The following is a 21,309-nucleotide window of genomic DNA, read 5'->3' as shown; positions in this document are numbered from 1 at the left end:
TTCCTTCTCAGGCATCCAGAGTGAGCAATAGCAGTTTTCAACCTCTTAGACTTCACAGCACTCGGCCTTAAGGCTGCTTTGCTGAAAGGCTAATGAGCATAGTCAGGTAGGCAGCGGTGAAGCTGTGGGTTTTGCTTCTTGCTGTGTGCAGCTGCTTCACAAGTATTTCAGTTTCAAAACCCCATTTCCCACACAGTGTTTGTTGAATTTCATAAATCTGGGCTGAATTGTGCTAGTGAAGAAAAAAGTTCATGGTTGTTTCCACTGCTCAGCCCAGGTACTCTAGCCACGTTCTCACTGAAATGTTTTGACTGACTTAGGCTGCGATTCCATGCATGTTTATTTAGTGGTAAGCCATGTTGAATGCAGTTGCTTCTACTTCTGAATAAACGTGCATGGAATTGAGATTTTAGAGATTGTACAGCAATCTTACAAAGCCCTTACAATCACGGACAGACAAAACAGTGGACAGTTAAATAGCCGCTTCCATTTGGGACAGCAGGAGGTATGCTTAAGTTATTGTACCTGTTTGGTTGCTGTTTATAATTTAGCCCAAAATCAGATGTGAAGCAAGGAAAGTGAACTTTCCAAGTGCCTAACTAGTGTGCTCGCCTTCATGGCTTGCTAAACATCTGTCCAAGTTACCAAGTATGCAGCTTTATGTGTTGCAAAACGTAGAAAAGTTTTGAAAATAATAACCCAATAAAAAAAAAATTCTACCTTTCAAATTTAAAACTAACCGGGTGAGGGTAGCCGATGGGTCTCAAACCCCCAGTGAGTTAGGGACTTCCCCTGCATGTGGAGACAGATTCCGCGGACCAACAGTGGGTCCAGTGGTCAATGTGTTGTATAGGGAAGTGAGGGGCAGATGGGGTTCGCCAACCTGCGAAGGTAGCCTACTTATGAGAAGGAAAACTGATCCTAAATCTCTGCTGCCTTGAGGGAGAAGAAAGGGCTAAGGAGTAAACCCTACACAAATCCAGAGTGGAGTCCTGAAGACGATTAGATGGCATCTTGTACGCCTCCTGGCAGCTCCTGCAGCCAAGCTGTTGCCAAACATATTGCGCTGCTTTCTTTTGGACCACATCATCAAGACCCAAGAGGAGTGTCTTGTCATTTGGACAGCCCAGGACCCCCATACACACTGAAGGTCACTTTGGTGCTGCAAACACTGGGTTGACTTCATCCCCAGAGGCATACTGCATTGTCTCTCAGGGCAGACAGATGCACACCCCAGTTAACTCATTTAAGGGCCTTGACCAGTATGTGTGAGTTTGCAGATATTCTACCTCCTTAACTTCTTGCGAGTGAGTGGTTATGTGCTGCATGTGTGAATAGAAAAGAATTAGGTTATGATACAACAGTGCTTAATATCGATTTAATATTTTATTTAAATATCGCTGAGAAAATTACTCCCGAGTCAAATAATGGCCTAGACAAGCAAACGTTTTGATGGGTGAGAGTGTAAGCACAGCCCATAAACAGTCCCTTCTTTCAACCTGTAGCCTGTTGTCAGGTAACTATTTTGTGTCACGACTCACACAAGAAGTTCAGAGACGTTTGTTTGTTTGTTTAAAAATTGTTGTTTTCCTCAAATACCATGTTTACTGACTCTGCGTCTGTCTTAGGTGCAAACTTTGAAACATGAACAGCATCACCCATGTCCCGTGTTCAGAGCTGACTTGGCTTGTCGTGGAGCCTGACTTCCCCACAAGGCATTTTTAAAGTACCTAGGATGGCCAACAAGAAAGAACCTCCTTTCTACAATGATAATAACATGGGACCATGCCATTACAAATTTGCTTTCTATGAGACTATGGAGCTCTTCATTGAAACTCTAACAGGAACATGCTTTGAGCTGCTGGTATCTCCTTTTGAAACCGTTATTTCTGTGAAATCTAAAATCCAGAGATTGGAAGGTTTGTGTCCTTTTATGTTATAAAAATCTAGAGAGGTTTTTAACTTAGCTCTTGAAAAGCCAGTTATTTTATAGAAAACATGCCATTGTGATCTGTGTAAAGAGCAAGCTTGTTTTTTCCTGCCGCAGAAAGGAGATTCTGACTAAACGTCAGGAAGAACTTTTGGATGGTAAGAGTTGTTTGACCATAGAACGGACTCCATTGGAAGATGGTGCACTCTTCTTCCATGGATGTTTTAAGCAGAGGTTGGGTGGCCATCTGTCATGGATGCTTTAGCTGAGATTCCTGCATTACAGAGGGTTGGACTAGATGTCCTTCGGGGTCCCAGCTCTACAATTCTAGGGTCTTCCATGTGACAGCCCTTTGGATATTTGAAGGTGGCTATCATATCTCCTTTCAGGCTCCTCTTTTCCAGGCTTGGCCATTCCTCATAAGGATTGGTTTCCAGACCCTTTATTATATTGGTTGCCTTTCTCTGCAACCAATTCCAGCTTATCAATATCCTTAAATTGTGGTGTCCGGAACTGGACACAGGATTGCAGGTTGGGTCTGACCAAGGCAGAATAGAGTAGTATTACGACTTCCCTTGATCTAGACCATAAGTGGGCAACCTAAGGCCCATGGGTTGGAAGCAGCCCATGAGGGTCGCTTAACCGGCCCATGAGCCGCCCGCTCGGCAAGTCCCCGCGCACTACACTAAACTGACACTGCGCGGCGCAGGGACTCTCTTCCGCGGCTCCGGAAATCACTTCTGTGCATGCCCAGTTGCCAGAAATCGCATCTACGCTTGCCCAGACGCCGAAAATCGCTTCTGCGCAGGCGCAATTTTTGGCACCTGGGCATTTTCCGGCACCACGGACATGCGCAGGCACAATTTCTGTGGGAGTGATCTGGCCCACGCCGGGTAAGCCTTGCCGACCCCAGATCTGGACACTGTGCTTCTGCTGATGCAGCCTAGAATAGTGTTAGCCTTTTCTGCTGCTGCATCACACTGTTGACTCGTGTTAAGCTTGTGGTCTACTAAGACCCCGTGACCCTTTCAACGTGTACAACTGGTAAGCCTGGTGTCTCCCATCCTATATTTCTGCAGCTGGTTCTTCCTGCCTAAGTGTGGAACTTGGCGTTTGTCCCTTTTGAAATTCATTTTGTTAGTTTGGGCCCAGTTCTCCAATCAGTTAAGATCATCTTGAATCCCGATTCTGTCTTCTGTGGCAGTAGCTACCCGTCCCAGTTTGGTGTCACCTGCAAATTTGATGAGCATCCATTCAACAGCATCCATTGAATTGTACTGGTATTTCATTTTTTACATAAGTTTAGAATTCTCATTGAGGTATATCATTGAGATATTTAAAAAGACAGTGAATTAGCCAATTTAAATGATAGCCGATACGTTTTGGTAGTAACTTATTCTTAAAAATATCTACACTTTTTTGTATGAGTATCAACTGTTCATGCTATAGAAGTATCTTCAGATAGTTATTCATCATTAGTGCTTGCTTTCACAAGAGGAAGGAAATAAGAACAGAACCTTCCCAAATCATAAATTTGCCTGGTCTCTGTTGCAACAACAATAAATAGTAATGATGGTCATACTGTTTTTGGAGAGTAGTCCAGTGATCTCAAATGGTTGCCATGGGGGTGTGGCATAACACATAATGGCTGTGGTGTGGGGCATAGCATAACACAACACGGCTCTTCTGGAGAGAATAGCATAACCCCAAATTAGAGAATACAGTCATTTCCTCTCTTGAACTCTACCTGCATAATATCGCCTTAGAGAATGGCATGTCATGTGAGATCAAACAGCTAGGAATTGGAGATGGAGCCTTTTCAGTGGTGGCACTAACCTGTGGAATGCCATCCTGTGGGTTCCTACTTTGTGTGTAGAGCAAAATAGATTTGCAATAATTTCAAGATAGATGAAAGGCACACTTTGCACAGTGTGTCGCTAGTAAGTATCTTGTTGCATCTGGCTACTTTTGGACTTTTCAAGCAAAGTAGCTATTCTGTTTTTATGTTGTTACCATTTAATCTCAAGGACAGAAATGGGTATAAGTACCGGTAGTTTGTGGTCACTTGATAGTAATGCAAGGATGTTCTTTATATATTTTCAAGGCACTTTCTACTACGCATTCACATCTTTTTATCTCTTTAGTACCTTTAACCTAAATGAATTTACATAACTAAGTACTGTATACTTAAAATTAATTTCAGTGGTTTACCATGGTGATTCGGGGCACAGCTTTACAAGGCCAGTAAGCCAATTAAAATTTATCAATGTCATTTTAAGGTATCCCCGTATCTCAGCAACACTTAATCTGGAATAATGTAGAGCTGGAGGACGACTATTGCTTGAATGATTACAAGTGAGTATTTAAATGCAGTTACAGATGTTTCTAATTACTATTTCTGTTGTGGGAGAAAAGGCTACAAAACATTTTTGATTGGTTTACAGCATCTCAGAGGGCTGCACTTTGAAGCTGATATTGGCAATGCGAGGTGGACCTATTAATACTAGAAGAGGTAGGTGCCTATTAAATTGTCTCTGAAGTATTTTTTTTGCAAAGTCAGTGCAACCCACCTGAAAATTAAACTTACTATGATCCCACTGACAGGTGAGAGGGAGTAAAGCACATGCTTCACTTTCCCATTATGGATCACATGCTTAACTATTGAAGTGAATGAGAGCTTCTTTCCTTTTTGTGCTTCTGTTCAGTAATAAATCAATTTACACCCCAGTGACATATGAGTTAAAGCACTGTGGTAATGGATTCTACATACTTCTGCCTTGTTACACACAACGCTAGTAACTTGGCAATAGGCTCCCAGTTCTGGTAAAAGGCCCGACCTATATATCTCGCCCCGAGAGTTACTGGAGTATTCTCTCTTCACCACTAAAGCATCATTGTGTAGTTTGGGCTGAAATTTTTGCGTGCCATTTGCATCTTCCTTTAACTGTTACAGTACAAGCCTTGGTGTACCTAAAAGAGGATAATGGTTGGGTAGCCGCAGCCTATCTTTGAGGAACGAAAAGAGGAACCCAAAGAGTATATTCATTTCTTTCACTTGATAGATTCAAATCTAGACTTAAATTTGACAATCATATTAAAAGTGAATTGTTTGCAAAGGGGGGGGGAAATAACCTTAACATAATTTTCTTTTTACAAATTCTTTAAAGAAAAGTGGGAGAAACTACACTGTCATCCCTTTGTGTCCTCTCTACCATTGTAATGTCTGCAATAAAATAGTAGGTGTGGAGGCAGGCAAAGTGGCCAGTTACTACCCTTCCATGCAAGGGAAGATGCAACATTTTTATTTCCAAAATCAGTGAAATGAAGAAACAAACATTGTGAGACGTGTGTTCTTAGTGCTCGCCCAAATGTTACTGCATTTGCTCTGTAGCTACTCTTGGTAACTTGCATCAAGAGAAACCCATAAATATTGTACGAAGCTGAGTGGTATGAACCAAGTGCCGAAAGAGAGGTGGTTTACTTTATTATTAAGTGGGTCAAACATTCGATCCCTTGTATTTACAGAAATGTCTGCCATTGTATACAGAATTAAAAGTGAGAATGAGTGTTCAGAGCTCTCAATGAACTACAGTACTGCAGATAGTTTCAGCAGTTTGACCAACACAGAAGTCCTAATGCTGAAGGGTAGATGTCAAATGTGTTCTGCAGTTCTCTCCCCTCTCCCTCCCCTTTTCAATATGCTGGGCACACAGAGAGATGATTGGTTTCTATGGGCATATCACATGACAGTGGGAAACATGTTCTAACTATGGGGCACCCTTGGTTCCCACATTGGAAGCCCTTAATGTTATTATTTGCAAAGTATCATTATCGCAGAAGACATATAAGAGCTGGGTCTTAGTACATAAGACACAACTGTGGTTTCATAATCATTCTTTTTAGCAGTGCTTACAGCGAATCACTGTATAACCACCCATAGTGACTGAATCCGTAGCCCAAAGTCAAAGACAGACATTCAGTGATAACTGCCTGTGAGAGCACAGATACCTGCATGGATGTTAAACCCCCAAATTGTCATTAGAGATGACTCAAATCGACCCTCCCAGGAGATCTCTCAGCCCTCACTCTGTAGTGCACTACAGAGTCCTCGTGCCTAGAAGTGTGTTTTTAAAACCGTGAGGGTTTGCACAAGATAAACCCATTTTAGAGTGTCTCTTGATAGGCCAGCCTTCCCCAACCTGGTACTTTGCAAATGTTTTGCAGTGCAGCACGCATCAGCCGTAGCCAGCATGGTCAGGGATGATGGGAGTTTATTCCACCAATATCTGGGAGCACCAGTCTAGGGAAAACTCTGAAATATTGAGAAATACCTCCCCCCCCCCACCAGCAAAAAAATAATAATTTCAAAAGTAATATCAAATGGGTCAGAGGGAACCTGCTTGTATCAATCCAGTTCTGCTGCAATCCATAATTAAATCATAGTGAAAGCATGCTTTCCTAGCTACTGGTGCTATATTAATAAAATCTTGTGGTGCCATTGATGTCAAACTTGGATTTCTTGATGTGACAGGACAGCAGAATGGGGGCACAAAAGGGGAGTGTGTCTCCTTTCCCTTGTATTACAGCTTTTCCTGTATTGCCATACGCACCAGGGCTGTGCATTCACTTTGGAAAATGTGCCAGATACTTAAAAAAAAAAAAAAAACCTCATCTGGGCTTTCTATAACTAGAAACGGCTGTGGGTGGATGGGTGCGGTATAGTTTTGTGAGCAACATATAAAGAAGGAAACTCTGACGCTTTCATCTGAGAGGTTATATAAATACTGCAGTAAATACTAGAACTTTGAGGGGGTTCCTTAATCTTGAGAAAACATAATTAACTTTAGGAAAGCACAGATGAAGCCACTAAACTTAAAACGTTGGTACTAAAGGTTCTAAAACCAAGATTAGTTTCTGAAGATAGCGTGGGGGGTGGGATCCTGCTAGATTCTTTCTTATTCCCCACGCTCTTAGACACCAATATGAAGTATCTGCATGAGGTCACCCGAGGGCTTGGAATGCAAAGTCATGACTGTGCTATTTCCCTCTGATATTGGAGCTGAGCGAGGCTGGGCAGGGGCATCATCTGGACTCCATAATGAGCTGGATGACGACCAGTAAACTAAAACTGAATCCTGTTAAGACAAGAGGCACTATGAGCAGGTAGTTCCTAGGACTTTGGTGTGTTATCTTGCTTTGTTTGGCGTTGCACTCCTCCTGAAAGAGTTGGTTCACAGTTTGGGGGTGCTCCTTGATCCAGCATTGTCAGTTTGGGGCCCACGTGGCCTCAGGTTCCTTTTATCAACCTTGTTGTGCTTGCAACCTTTGCCGGACAGAGTATAGCCTTGCCATGGTGATCCATGTGATAACATCCCAGTTGGATAGCTGCAATGCCTTATATATGGGGCTGCCCTTAAAGATAACGCAGAAGCTTAATCTCCACTGAAATCAGTCCTCAAAATTGCAAGGTTTGTATGAGAAAAAATCTTTTTATTTATGGGTGCGTGAAATCTTCAGGAAGACTTGCATGGAAAATCCATGCACTAGGATGAAATTTGTTTGCTGTCATTACCAGCAGCAAAAAGGGTTGTTTTGCACCTGTATAAATACTTCTGATGGCTGGAAAGGGCAAAGGTAATTCTGATGCATCAGTAGGGATGGCCTCCCATAGCTACTACAGGTTTGACAGCCTTGGAAGTTGCCAAAACCTGGGACCGCCGCCCGGACCCCTGCGAGTGTCACAGTACCCTCAAAGGCTTTCGCTTGTACTTGCATCACCCCGAGAGAGAGAGAGAGAGAGAGAGAGAGAGAGAGAAGGGAGGGAGGGAGGGAGGGAGGGAGGAAAAGAGGAAGGTGGGAAGGAAGGAAAAAAAAGGAAAGGCGGGAAGGTGTAGGGAGGGAGGAAGCCAGAGGGAGAAGGTAGGAAGGAAGCTAGGAAGGTGGGAAGGAAGGAAGGATATCATCAAGGATAAAAGCTTTATTTGCATAGCCAACAGCCATAGCAACAACAGACACACAATATACAAATAAAAACAACAATGGATAAAAAAACAAGCATATATCTACGATTATCGTTCAGATAGTGGCTCTTAGTCTCATTGCACCCTCAATGAATCTAGCAACTTTTGTCGTTATCAGATCATTTTGATCTGATAAAAGAAAGAAGAACGTGGCCGCAGGTGGGTGGCCTGGGATAGTAAGTAGGAGTGGTGTGATAAATTCAGGAAGGAAGGAAGCCAGAGGGAGGAGGAAGGGAGGGAGTTGGAGAGGAAGGAGAGAAGGAAGGAAGGTGGGAGGGGTGAGTGCAGGAATGTGTGGTCTGGGAGAGAGAGAGCTATCTGAGGTGTGTGCATGGCTATGTGGTCTTATGTATGCACAATCTGAGGCAGAGAGAGATGCCTGGGGGGGGTCTGTATTTGTGTAGGGTGTGTGATAGAGATTCATATTGTGTGATTTCCACAATCAAGACCAGCAGGACATAGCTGGCATCCCATGGTAAGCATGAGGTAGTCTTGAGCAGCAATGACAATACTCTTGATTTTGTGTCATATCATGCCCCTCATGGTGGCATTGTTATGCCATGTTCCCCCTGTGGCAGCCATGTCATGACCGGCAGCCACAGCAGTTTCTCAAAGTCTGAAATGTGGCCACTGGCCCAAAAAGATGGGCAAACTCTGCCCCACACAATGACCTGTGTCAACTCTAGAGATCGGTCTGCAAGTGCAGCCCGGCCTTTTTGTCGACGATTTTGATGGCAAGGGTAAAGGGGCTCTCTCTTTTTCTGAGCTGCCGTAAAGTTTGCTGAAGCATTACAAGGTCTAGCCAGTTATTGATTTTATTTCTTAAATTTCTATTTGAAAACAGTTCTTACTTGACAGTAAATTCATCATAGTTAGGTTAATTATTTATTTGAGGAAGTTATGTGAACAATCGCTTAATTTGGCCTATTACAGACACTTGAGGATAGCTTTGGGAGATAAATCTTTTCAGTGTATGTTTGCTAGGTGATAAGTGTGCATCCTTGCTTTCAGACAATAAAATATTTCTGGTTGTTTTTCCTCTTAGTTCCTGTGGGAGACCCAATTAGGGAAATAACAGAATACATGGATCCCAGTCGTGATGATATTTGGGAGAAGGTTCCATCCAGCAAACAGGTTACCTTCTTAGTATACCGCGAAGGAGATCAATTGAATTTTTTCCGTATTATAGACAAGGGAGATGGAACTTTAACACCATTGTCTGAATCGTTAAGGTATATTGGGTTTTATTTCTTTTCGGGAAAGTTACAAAATGTCTAACACAGAAACTTTTCTTACAGATTTGGTAGGAATAATCTGCAGGGCCCCGTTCTGAAGAAGCGCTTCAACTTTTTGCTATGGCTGATGAGGCAGATTGGAGTCTGACAGGCCCATAGGTTTGAGGGGGAAGGAAAAAGGCACAGAATTCTAAAATTATGAAACAATGGATCCTGAAAATGTGGCGTTGAAAGACCTTGGGGGCATGCAACCAGAGTACAGTGATTGAAAATGTTTTGGATGTTTTGAAGAATCAGGTTCACAAGCTTGGAACGCCTCTGGATTCAGGTGGCAGCTGTAGCCAGAAGTGCCTTTCACCCAACTTGCTTGCTTCCTTGTATATTTGCTCTTCAGATGAAAAGATTTCCTGAGCAGCTGACAAAAATTGTTCCCTGTCCTTACAACACAAAAGACAAGAGACTCAAGGAAAAGAGGCTGGGGGGTGAAGGAGGGAGAAAGCAAGCTCTAGGCACCAGTTCTAAAAATTATAATAACCAGGTGGGATGGATCCAGTTACAGGTAGGTAGCCGTGTTGGTCTGCCATAGTCAAAACAAAATAAAAAATAAAAACATCCTTCCAGTAGCACCTTAGAGACCAACTAAGTTTGTTCTTGGTATGAGCTTTCGTGTGCATGCTCACTTCTTCAGAAGCAGTTCAGGTAGCCTGATGGAGTGATAATAGAGGAAGGGTCAAAGGCTGTTTCAGAAGAGGCAATGGAATAGCCCTGGTTTTCTTCTCTCTGCATTGCGGCCTGATGGGCCACCAGTGGCACATGTTTCTGATGAGGTTATATTTGCTGTGGCAACACACCCCCATATTGCGTTAACTGCAGTGCACTCTGCTTGGGGCTACCATTGAAGACTCTTCAGAAACTTTACTTGGTCCAGGATCCAAGTGCTTTAATGTTGGCCAGTGCTTGCCCATGAGATCATGTTACAGCGGTACCTGGTGTTAAGTACTTAATTTGTTCCGGAGGTCCGTTCTTAACCTGAAGCGTACTTAACCTGAAGCACCACTTTAGCTAATGGGAACTCCTGCTGTCGCTGCGCCGCCAGAGCACGATTTCTGTTCTTAAGCGGAGTTCTTAACCAGAAGCGTACTTAACCTGAAGCGTACTTAACCCGAGGTACTACTGTATATTGATCTTAAAACAGCTGCCTGGTTACCAGTATGTCACTAAGCACAATTCACAGTGTCGGGGGCTTATCTTCAAAGCCATAAATGTATCTAGGGTACCACCTCTTCCCATATTATCCTATTTAATTTTGAAAGCTTTTGACAACTTTATTCAAACATTGCTTTGAATGTTTGGCATCTCTATTTACAACTTAAATACCTAATATTAAAATGTAAATTTGCACTCTCTCCTTGCCAGTGGCGGTTCTGTTTATAATTTGTATGCGGATGATGAAGAAGATACAGAGGCATCTCCTTCTGGTGAACAGATTATTGAGAATTCTATTACGATGAATAAAATGAAGCTTCTTAGAGCAAAGATGGAGAACATGAATCTGAGTAAAAAGGTGAAGGCATAGATTCTTCTACCCCATACAGAACTATCTGCATATTCATTTCTTCTGAAGAGTTAGCTGGCTGCCTTAACCTTTATGGAGTACAAGTATTCATCACAGAACTGTTAGAGGGAATTATTGCTTTGTTGGCCTTAAAGTGAGGAAACGTATAGAAATAAGGGTACTTTTATTGGACCAAAACTTTAGTAAGGGAGAGACCAAAACATCCTGATCTGCCTGTAGCAACTTTTTATTTCAATAGCAGACACTGTTCCAACAAAAGATAATACTTCACTATATAATATGCCCAGAATATATATGTGTGTCACTTATTACAAAGATGCATTTTTAGTATAATGTACAGTCGGACTTTGGAAGTTGAACAGAATTGATTCTGGAAGTCCGTCCGACTTGCGAAATGTTTGACTTCCAAAGTGTGGCTTCTATTTGCTGTAGGAAGCTCCTGCAGCCAATCAGAAGCCCCGTCAGACGTTCAGCTTTCGAAAGAACGTTTGAAAACCAGAACAACCACTTCCGGTTTTCACGTGTTTGCGAGCCGGAACATTCGACTCCCAAGGCGAGAGTAAACAACTTCTAGATGAGAATCTGTTTTTATATTTAAAAAATGCAAAGTGGTGTTATTTAGTGTATCTGATTCCCCCCCCCCCCAATAATCTCATTATGTATTAGAATAGAATTAGTTGTTAACATTGCCGTCTATGCAGACTTATAGTTTTGAACTTTTATTAGTCTGGACACTGAGCAACATCTAAATTTATTTAATTTCTTAGTTGGCCATACTTTGAAAGGTATGCAGTTAAAGAAAGTGGGAAGAGACTATTTTTTAATTTGAAAAGTCATCTCGGATTTTTTGTGGATATTGTAATGCGGAAAAAGTAATAATAACCATGTCTCCTTTTTTTCTTTTTCATAGCCTAAAAAAACTATTAAAGTGAACCCCCATCCTCCATTGGCTCCTCGCCCATCTAGTGGATCAGTCACAGCTGCTCACCAGAGATTTTTGCGAGCGCTCCGCCGAATGGGACAACCATGCCTACCTCCTAGGAATTCAAATACCTCAGACTTTTCTCAAAATGCACTTTCGTTTTTAACATCTGCTGGCAGAAGGATGCCATCCACTAGTAATGACTTTGTGAAGGAAAATGACAGATGGGAGACTGCTCCACAGTCACTTAGCAGCATTAGGCTGCCCCCTAAAATTCCACATGTGGAAAAAGAAGACGCAAAGCTTCCTGCAAACAGTGTGGTTCTTCCGGTCCCTGCTCCTCTTAGGCACCCTGGGAGAAATATAGATAACAGTTCGGCAACAAATGAAGCCGGTCCTTTCTTATATCCAAATCTCACAAATGTAAAGCTGTATGCTACAGAAGAAAAGGTTATACCAAACTCTGACACTTTTGCCTTGTTAGCTGAACCATGCAGTGATTTATATGGAATAGGAAAAGTAAACACCGAGCTCCATTTATCTGAGGGGGATGAGGACTCTGCTTCTGCAGATCTTCCAAACAAGACCATTAGAAAACTCCTGACCCCTGCAGCAGCAGATACTACTGGTATTCTTAATTCTTGTGAACTAAGTCCCCAGAAGAACACACAATTGTCACCTCTTCACTGCTCCACACAGATGACACGTTACAGTCCTCGGAAACCTCAAGCTCAGTCCAAGTTTTTCGAGGTTGGTAACTTGAGGCCCGCTGCCTCGCCAAATGTTCTGCGATCCTTGGAGTTGCACAATTTAGCCGACTCCTCATATCCAAGGACTTCTAAATTCCATGGCATAGGTTTAGACTCGCCCAGCAAAAGACCCGACCTCCTTTCTAAAATGGAGGCACGGGAAGTCACAGAAGTAGCGGTCAAGGCATCCAAAGATCCTGTTGTCTCTGTAAATAATGTGGGGTTCCTAAGTTCGCTGGCCCGGAGTGCAAACAGAGATGCTTTGCAGAATTCCTGTGGGACAAGCAGGTTTCGGACTTCTGGTATTGCGCGAACTACAAACCTCCAACATTTTCAAGGAGAAAGCTACAACATGGCCGCTCCCCACAATGAAATGCCTGGATACTTCCTAGTAAGTACTTAAAGCTGTCAAAATAGATGCGATTCCTCTTTGTGCTCTTTGGAAGGCTTGATTTGTGTTTGTTTATGTTAAGAGTCACAAAGCTGATTGCAGCTGGAATTGAGAACTAGATCTGGGTGTTCAGTACTGTTTGTATCAGCATTTCTTAGGCATGTTGGGCTTGTTCAGGGTGCCTTTGACCACCTCTTCAAGCAGTAAGCCCAACCCAATAGCCTTGCACTGCCAGTGGAAAACTACCTTTCAGGTAAGTACCAGCCATACGTTTCAAAAGCCTAGGACTTCATAATTTTGGCATTTAATTTTTATCTTGGTGATAAATTCCATTCATTAATTTTCTTGTGACTTTGATCATCAGAAAAGCTTTTGCTTAATCTTCCTATCTATCCAATTTCACACTTTGCTGCATTAGCTAAGTCATATGTGGTTCTGATGCATGTTAATAGTTCAGTGCTGTCTACATCCAAATTATGAGTAATATAGAAGGGAACTGTTAGTTTGATCCACTGTGGCCCACCAGAAACCTCCAAGTCCCGCCTATCAACATGTTCAGTGAAACCAGGAACATGGATGAATCTGCATTTGCTTATGCAAATTGCACTTGGGTATTTTACTGAAAGGCGATATAAAACACCCATCTTCGGTAAAGGTAAAGGGACCCCTGACAGTTAAGTCCAGTCGCAGACGACTCTAGGGTTGCAGCGCTCATCTTGCTTTACTGGCCAAGGGAGCTGGCGTTTGTCTGCAGACAGTTTTTCCGGGTCATGTGGCCAGCATGACTAAGCCGCTTCTGGCGAAACCAGAGCAGCGCATGGAAATGCCGTTTACCTTCCCACCAGAGCAGTACCTATTTATCTACTTGCACTTTTGGGCGTGCTTTCGAACTGCTAGGTTGGCAGGAGCTGGGACTGAGCAATGGGAGCTCACCCCATCGTGGGGATTCGAACCGCCGACCTTCTGATTGGCAAGCCCAAGAGGCTCAGTGGTTTAGACCACAGCGTCACCCACCTTCTTGAGTACATCAGCCTTATTCAGATATTTCACACTCTAATAAGCAAATTGTGCAAGGGAGAGTGTGGAACTGTAACCACTGACCCTTGAGTTGCCAACCAAGCATTGGGATATATCTGCAAAAAGTAAGACTGAAATGTCCATAGGCTCTCCCTGTGATGAGAAACCTCCCCTTACCCAAATGCTTATTGTATTGGGAGTGTTGATGGGTGAATATGACTCTTGAGTAGGGCTCTTGTTTTGATTCAAGCTGCTCAGCTTTTGACGCCAACCATATCAAGGCCAACACAAAAACAACAGCAAAAATCATACATAAAAGTCTCATTCGCTTTAGGTTCTTACTGAGATACTGTGTTTTCGCGTTTCTTCCCTGGTTTGGGCTGGTGATGGGAATATTGCCTGGCAATGTTTGGGGGGCAGGGGAAGGATGGGGAAGTGCTTGCTGTACTTCGTAGCTATGTTAGGCCGTTGCAGCAAAAACTTGAAAAAGTCTTGTAACGCCTTAAGAACTAACAAAACTTTTCTGGTTCAAGTTTCATGGACTACCATTCACTTCATCATAAGTGGTTGTAAGCAGGTCAGGGGGAAATAAAATGCAGAGAAGTACAAACAGTGATATAATTATGTTATTATAGTGATACAGTTATATTATTAACAGTGGCCATTAACCAAAAGTTGTCAATGCAGAAAACGCACTGGTAAAAATTGTTCCAGCAGTTGTTTACCTCCAAGTGAATACAATGATTTGTTGAACATGAAACTAATATTTTGCAGCCCTGCTCCCTTTCTGCACCTTACCTACATAAGTTTACCTTGTTTAACAAGCAGCACAATTTGCCTGGTGCAGGATAAGGCTCCCATAGCAGCACTAGCAGAAGAAAGAGTTCTGGCATACACAAGAGAGTTCTGTGTATCTTGGTGCCCAAATAAGGCAGGGGATAATGGGAGATAACAGGTGCCTGTGAGCAAAAGGGTGAGAATACTCACTGGTACTCCCCCCCCCCCAGTCCCTTCTTCATTCCCTAAGTTCTTTGTGGAGAAAAAGAGGAATTGTTTCTTTCTCTTTCATGCTAGGGTTTTGTAGAGTAGCAGCAGCAGCAGATGTATGGGATGCTATCTATGACGTGTAGCAGTTTAACACACTCTTCCTTAATCCTTCTAAATCTTGCAAACATATACTGTAATGTATTTTTCCACACTAGTTAATTAATGTCTGGTTTTAATCGTTTTAATATGGTTTTTACCGTATGGTTTAATGTAACGTCTGTTGTAAATTGCTTTGATGTGTATTATGAAATAGCGGTATGTAAATAGTTAGATAAATAAAATCCTTCCTGAACTAAAATAGGGCGTCATCACCCTCATCTTTCTCTTTAAAGTTTGACATTAAACCCTGAACAGGTTGCTGTCATAAAAAATTGTGGAGGGATTTGCATTCTTCCACCCCCACTTAATTAATTGGAACATGTGAGCTGCTAACATGTCCTTTAGTGTTCATGGAGATTTAAAATGCCAAAAGGCATTTGAAGGGCCTACTGGTTTATTTTATTTTATTTTATTTATACAGTATACTGCATCATATTTCAACAGAAGTCTCCGAGCCGTTTACATATCCCAACAAAATACTGTACAATACTATACCATTTCTACGTTCAATGTTGTTGTTGTTCAGTCGTTAGTCGTGTCCGACTCTTCGTGACCCCATGGACCAGAGCACGCCAGGCACGCCTATCCTTCACTGCCTCTCGCAGTTTGGCCAAACTCATGCCAGTCGCTTTGAGAACACTGTCCAACCATCTCATCCTCTGTCGTCCCCTTCTCCTTGTGCCCTCCATCTTTCCCAACATCAGGGCCTTTTCCAGGGAGTCTTCTCTTCTCATGAGGTGGCCAAAGTACTGGAGCCTCAACTTCAGGATCTGTCCTTCTAGTGAGCACTCAGGGCTGATTTCTTTGAGAATGGATAGGTTTGATCTTCTTGCAGTCCATGGAACTCTCAAGAGTCTCCTCCAGCACCATAATTCAAAAGCATCAATTCTTCGGCGATCAGTCTTCTTTATGGTCCAGCTCTCACTTCCGTACATTACTACTGGGAAAACCATAGCTTTAACTATATGGACATTTGTCAGCAAGGTGATGTCTTTGCTTTTTAAGATGCTGTCTAGGTTTGTCATTGCTTTTCTCCCAAGAAGCAGGCGTCTTCTAATTTCGTGACTGCTGTCACCATCTGCAGTGATCATGGAACCCAAGAAAGTGAAATCTCTCACTGCCTCCATTTCTTCCCCTTCTATTTGCCAGGAGGTGATGGGACCAGTGGCCATGATCTTAGTTTTTTTGATGTTGAGCTTCAGACCATATTTTGCGCTCTCCTCTTTCACCCTCATTAAAAGGTTCTTTAATTCCTCCTCACTTTCTGCCATCAAGGTAGTATCATCAGCATATCTGAGGTTGTTGATATTTTTTCCGGCAATCTTAATTCCGGTTTGGGATTCATCCAGTCCAGCCTTCCCTTCTACGTTCAATACCCAACAATAATAATAATTACACAATATTGTTTTCTTAGTCAGAATACTATGCAGTGTATCAGCATGAATATATTCAGACTTCCAATACATGACGGAAGATATAAAGGAATCATGATTATTTGCGTTTTCTACCCACCCCTCTCCCAAAGGCACAGAAGAATGTGCAACGTCTTAGTGCTAAAAGCATAATGCATTTATCTTGCTTTAGTGCTTGTTTCCCAACCCAGCATTTTTTTCACCTAATCCACTAATACAAAAAACCCTCTTTTTTTAGTCTCCTGGACTTGGATTGAATGGAAGTATTGTGGCTGCAGGAAAAAGAATAGGTGAGTAATAAATCTGTATTGCTGTCATCATCTTGAATGTGCTTGCCTCATTTGAACCTGAACTAGGATCTAAGAGGTAGTATCCAACCTCTGTTCTAGAGATAGCTGTTCTGGAACCAAAACTCTTCAAAGGTAATCATTCTATAAAAATAAAAAAAAAGTAGTTCTTCTGGGCAGCATAGATCCCCTGCTGAAGTTTCCTTTATGTAATATTTTTGGGATAGGAAAGTCACTTTAAACAAGAAACTGTTTTTCACCTGTGAAGCAAGGTTTTCCCTGTGTGCTGTTTTTCTTTTACACCATTTCTCTGAGAGCACATATAAATTGAGAATGTTTTGCTTTTTGAAAGCAGGTGATGCAACTCATCTCCCACCTGTGAATGGTTCCGTTCAGCCTAAAAAGAAAATGGCAAAGCACTGTTTCTTCTGTGGAAAGAAAACTGGATTAGCTACAAGCTATGAATGTAGGTAGGTTGAGTTTGCACCTTAAATGTGTCTTTCTTCAAACAAAAGCTTATTGCCATGCTTTGTCACTTATTAATGATTATTTCTTCATTGATAAAATGTGAAATTTCCAAGGGCTGTCCAATGTAAAATATCTCCGAATATTTTGCATCTCATTTGAAAGGGGTCCCACCTTGAGCTTCCTTTTAAGGTGGTAGAGATTTGTGTGAATGGGAGGGAGGCCCGGTGGAATCCCAGACATTTACCAGAGTTGCATTGCTGTTGAAAGTTGTCATGTCCAGGAGTTAGTCATGGTCCTGCTGGGAGAAACCTTAATGTATGCCCTACTGTTAAAATAATTGGATTCTTCTGCTCTCCCTTCCCCCATGACTAATTTCAGTGGGTTTACTCTGAATAAAACCACCCTCTTCTTCCAGATACAATAGAATCGTAGAGTTGGAAGGAACTCCAGGGGTCATCTAGTCCAACCCCCTGCAATGCAGGAATCTCAGCTAAGTCATACATGACAAAGGGAACTGCAAAGTGTCTGCCAAATTGTGTTCAAGCACTTAGCTCTTTATGCCTACTCTAAAATAATCTGGTGGAATTGGGTAAGACAATGGGTGAAACAAGTTATTTCCTTAGTTACAAGCTGTTTGATAATACACTTAGAAGTGGTGGTTGTATGGATTTTTGTGGCATTTTATAATAGGACCCCGGCAAGGACACTTATCGCCCTGTTTAAAGTGCACACCTGGAATCCATTAGCATTCTTCTCACAATTTGAACCAAGCAGTGACACATCAGACAAGTTCAAATGGGCTTTGCAATGTTGTTAAGCTGCAGCTACAGTAGACACACAAGACAAAGCCACAAATACAAAGCTATTGGTTCTTAGACATCATGATCTCTGAACCTGCAAGCCTGAGTGACTTTCATTGACTCTGGTCTCCCCCCACTCCTTTGTTCCAGTTCTTCCTCTGCTCTTTCTTGCCTTGATCACTTGGTCACACTCTAGGTAGTTTTTCCTCTGTCTCTGACCGTCACCTTTTTATCCCCTTTTTCAATCTCTCTCCAACTTCAGGTATTCCTTTTTGATTGACTCCCTACCTCTCACCCTGCTGTTCCAGACAAGCTAAGCAAATACAATCTCCTCATTAGGTTCCTCATTTGCAAACATACAGGTGAAACTCGAAAAATTAGAATATCGTGGAAAAATCCATTTATGTAAGCAATTGTTTTCATTAGCTACTGGAGTTTAATATATGAGATAGACTCATGACATGCAAAGCGAGATATGTCAAGCCTTTGCTTGTTATAATTGTGACGATTATGGCGCGCAGCTGATGAGAACCCCAAAGTTGAAATTGTTAATTTGGGGTTCTCATCAGCTGTACGCCATAATCATAATTATAACAAGCAAAGGCTTGACATATCTCACTTTGCATGTCATGAGTCTATCTCATATATTAGTTTCACCTTTTAAGTTGAATTACTGAAAGAAATGAACCTTTCCACAATATTCTAATTTTTCGAGTTTCGCCTGTAATACATTTGTCAGACTGTCACCTCCTGCTATCTTCTCAAGGCCTTCATAAACCTCAGTCCCACTGACTCATCAGTATCAAAGTTCAGTACTTCCATGTGACTGGTCTGAACCCGGATTATTAATCTGGTGTATGAGTGCTGCTGCCTCAGATTAAGTTACTGTGCCCTTCCATCCTCAGAAGCATTTTGATAACAACAGCAGAGGGTGGATTTTGCTGGGGGGGGGCTGTCTTCAGCAGTTTTCCCTGTAGATCCCAATGCCTCTCAGAAATTTGCTCCAGAAGCTCAGGACTCAAGTGACCCTTGAGGACATCATGAGGTGTGACAGAGCAGACTGCAAGAGAAATCAACCTTCCCATTTCTATTTGTGGTTAGCATGGGCCTCCACAAGCAAGGATAGAAAGCCCAGCATGATCCCATCCAGTTTATGGTTTCTGTCTTCCCCACTCTGTTGTGCTCTTCCTCCCAACACCCCCTTTCCATCAAGCCAATGTTCCTCCTTTAGTGCTACACTTTTTGGAATCTATTTCAGTTTCCTGGGAGTGAGCTTCATTCAACACAGTGGGTGGGACTTGGCTTTTCTCCAATTATATTTTATTGAGTTTCAACATTTTTAACATACATAGTCATAACACAAGTTCGCCTTTTCTCTTATTTTTGTTGACTTCCCATCCCGTTGTTTTTACTCCCCTTCTGCTGCAGCCTATCTTCCATCTATCAAATCATAACCAAATTATTATAATCAAATTACTTCTGTTGCTCATAGCTTATATCCTGCTCACGAGTTCACCATACTATAATATTTAAGTAGTCTGAAAAAGCATCCAATCTTCCACAAAACACTCATCATTAGATTCTCTTAATTTTGCTGTTGATTTTGCCAGTTCTTGCACTTTTTCCCCAGTGAACATACTGTGGATTGTGCTGTATGAAGAATGCAGATCTCGCATCAGGAGTTAGTGGTTTTGTCTCTCTGGTTTTACTAGCCTTCCTGTGTTGCTCAACTCATTTAGATGAGACCCTCAACAATCAAAAACGGCATTATTTTATTTCCGCGGCAGTATCTGGAGTATGAGATTTTGGGAAGATCTCTTTAACACTTGCCTTTTTCTTTTCAGATGTGGAAACAACTTCTGTGCAACTCACCGCTATGCAGAGACTCACACGTGTACTTATGACTACAAGAATGCAGGGCGGAGGTACTTACAGGAGGCCAATCCTGTGGTCAGTGCACCAAAGCTTCCCAAAATCTGAGCATGGTTGTATGGCATGCATCTGTCTGCCAGAGGAGCCTTATTACACAGAGAGAAGTAGCGGTGGTTTAGACTGCTTCTTTTGCCATGCTCCAAATCTAAAGATTGCCAACTAACAAAACCATATGATGCTGCATAATACTGAAGAATAATGTGAACACTATTGTAGCTGACACCATTTATTCTTGAGTGAATCAAAAAATTTAAAAAGTAGTTTTTGAAAATGTACATTCTGATTTAACTATTATTATATGTCTTGTGTTAAGTGTTTTATATTTTCAAAATGCTCTTTCACTAGACGAGTCTTTTAAAAGATGCACTTTACTAAGTTTTAATATAAATTTTATAATGAGACTTGAGGAGGTTCTGTAATGAGGGTGTCATGTAATCTCTTCTATGTTCTACCTTGGTTTTCATCCATTCTGGGGTGTAAGTTATTTTCGTATAAAGTTTTCCAGCACATCAAGCCTTACCCTTTTGGAGTTTAGAAAGTGCTCTATCTGCTGCACTCGCTTCCATTCATATGGCCAGCCATACATACATTGTGAGATCCAGTCTCAAATAACATATCATGTTAATCCTGCTATTTCTTAGGAGGCAGCAGTTCTTTTGTTTTCGCATTTTTACAAAAAGAGAAAGTTTACCTTGCCATTAAATAGAAGAGACAACTTATTTTACCATTTTGTAATTCCTTTTTTTAAAAGACTTGGTTTGTTAAAAATGTTGAGTGCTATTACTAGAGCAGGGGAAGCTATTAAAATTAAATTTTTGTGCAGTTATAAACAGAGCAACTGACTTCTACTGTTTTACAGGCTGATGGCAAGTAGGGTTAATGATTAAGAAGCTATGCCATTGTTTATCCCATTAACACATATGAAGGCTGGCAGACTCCAAGGCAATTTCAAAGTATCTCAGCTAGGTTGCAGGTTCTGTCATAGCCTTCAGATGCCATACTCCTGACTCTTGCGCCTTTCTCTGGCGTTCCTCATTGTACATGTATAGGCTTTCTCATAAATGTCGAATCCACATAGGAGTGGCACCAGCAGCCTTGATCTCCTTTCTACTTTCATTCACCATAATATGGAGGGGATTTTAGTGACTGTTAACACTGTCTCTGATTCCTCAACCCCCCCCCCCCCACTTTCTTTAGCAGAAACATAACTATACTTTTGCCGAATTACCTGTCGGTTGCTTGAAGTTTTTACTTACCCCTGCTTACCTGCGGTTGCATTTATTTCTGAAAATATATGTGCCGCTGGCAATGTATAGAATTCCTAAGAGCATGAGGACACTGTTCCTTTTTCGCCACTTTCAGGAGGCCTGAAACATGGCTGCACTTTGGTGCAACAGGTCTACTCGGGATATTGAAGAACGTGA

The 21,309-nt window shown here is 42.0% G+C and overlaps 1 protein-coding gene across 6 annotated transcripts; it reads left to right on the top strand.

Moving 5' to 3' along the window:
- On the top strand, positions 1–20,286 carry ZFAND4 (zinc finger AN1-type containing 4). 6 transcript variants are annotated; one of them, XM_033148429.1, is made up of 10 exons: positions 1–106; positions 1,629–1,919; positions 4,210–4,285; positions 4,375–4,442; positions 8,996–9,182; positions 10,602–10,749; positions 11,672–12,823; positions 16,637–16,688; positions 17,038–17,151; positions 19,798–20,286. In XM_033148429.1, exons 2-10 carry the CDS (start codon positions 1,736–1,738, stop codon positions 20,046–20,048), a joined length of 2,232 nt encoding a protein of 743 aa, XP_033004320.1. In that variant the 5' UTR covers positions 1–106; positions 1,629–1,735; the 3' UTR covers positions 20,049–20,286. The 6 variants fall into 6 exon arrangements, with proteins under 6 accessions (XP_033004320.1, XP_033004324.1, XP_033004321.1 ...); XM_033148430.1 differs by having other exon boundaries at positions 4–106; positions 17,041–17,151; XM_033148431.1 differs by having other exon boundaries at positions 4–106; positions 17,038–17,155.
- Positions 20,287–21,309: the final 1,023 nt, after the last annotated feature.

This window comes from Lacerta agilis, chromosome 5, assembly GCF_009819535.1.
Source record: "Lacerta agilis isolate rLacAgi1 chromosome 5, rLacAgi1.pri, whole genome shotgun sequence".
Classification (NCBI taxonomy): Eukaryota; Metazoa; Chordata; class Lepidosauria; order Squamata; family Lacertidae; genus Lacerta; species Lacerta agilis.
Note: the sequence above shows the minus strand (reverse complement) of the source record. Positions and strands in the feature narration are given on the sequence as shown.

Excerpts from the sequence above, each read along its gene's own strand:
- ZFAND4 (XM_033148429.1), top strand. The coding sequence starts at position 1,736 with ATGGCCAACAAGAAAGAACCTCCTTTCTACAATGATAATAACATGGGA. Across the intron at positions 12,824-16,636 it reads AAATGCCTGGATACTTCCTA|TCTCCTGGACTTGGATTGAA; the intron begins GTAAGTACTTAA and ends CTCTTTTTTTAG. Across the intron at positions 16,689-17,037 it reads GGCTGCAGGAAAAAGAATAG|CAGGTGATGCAACTCATCTC; the intron begins GTGAGTAATAAA and ends GCTTTTTGAAAG.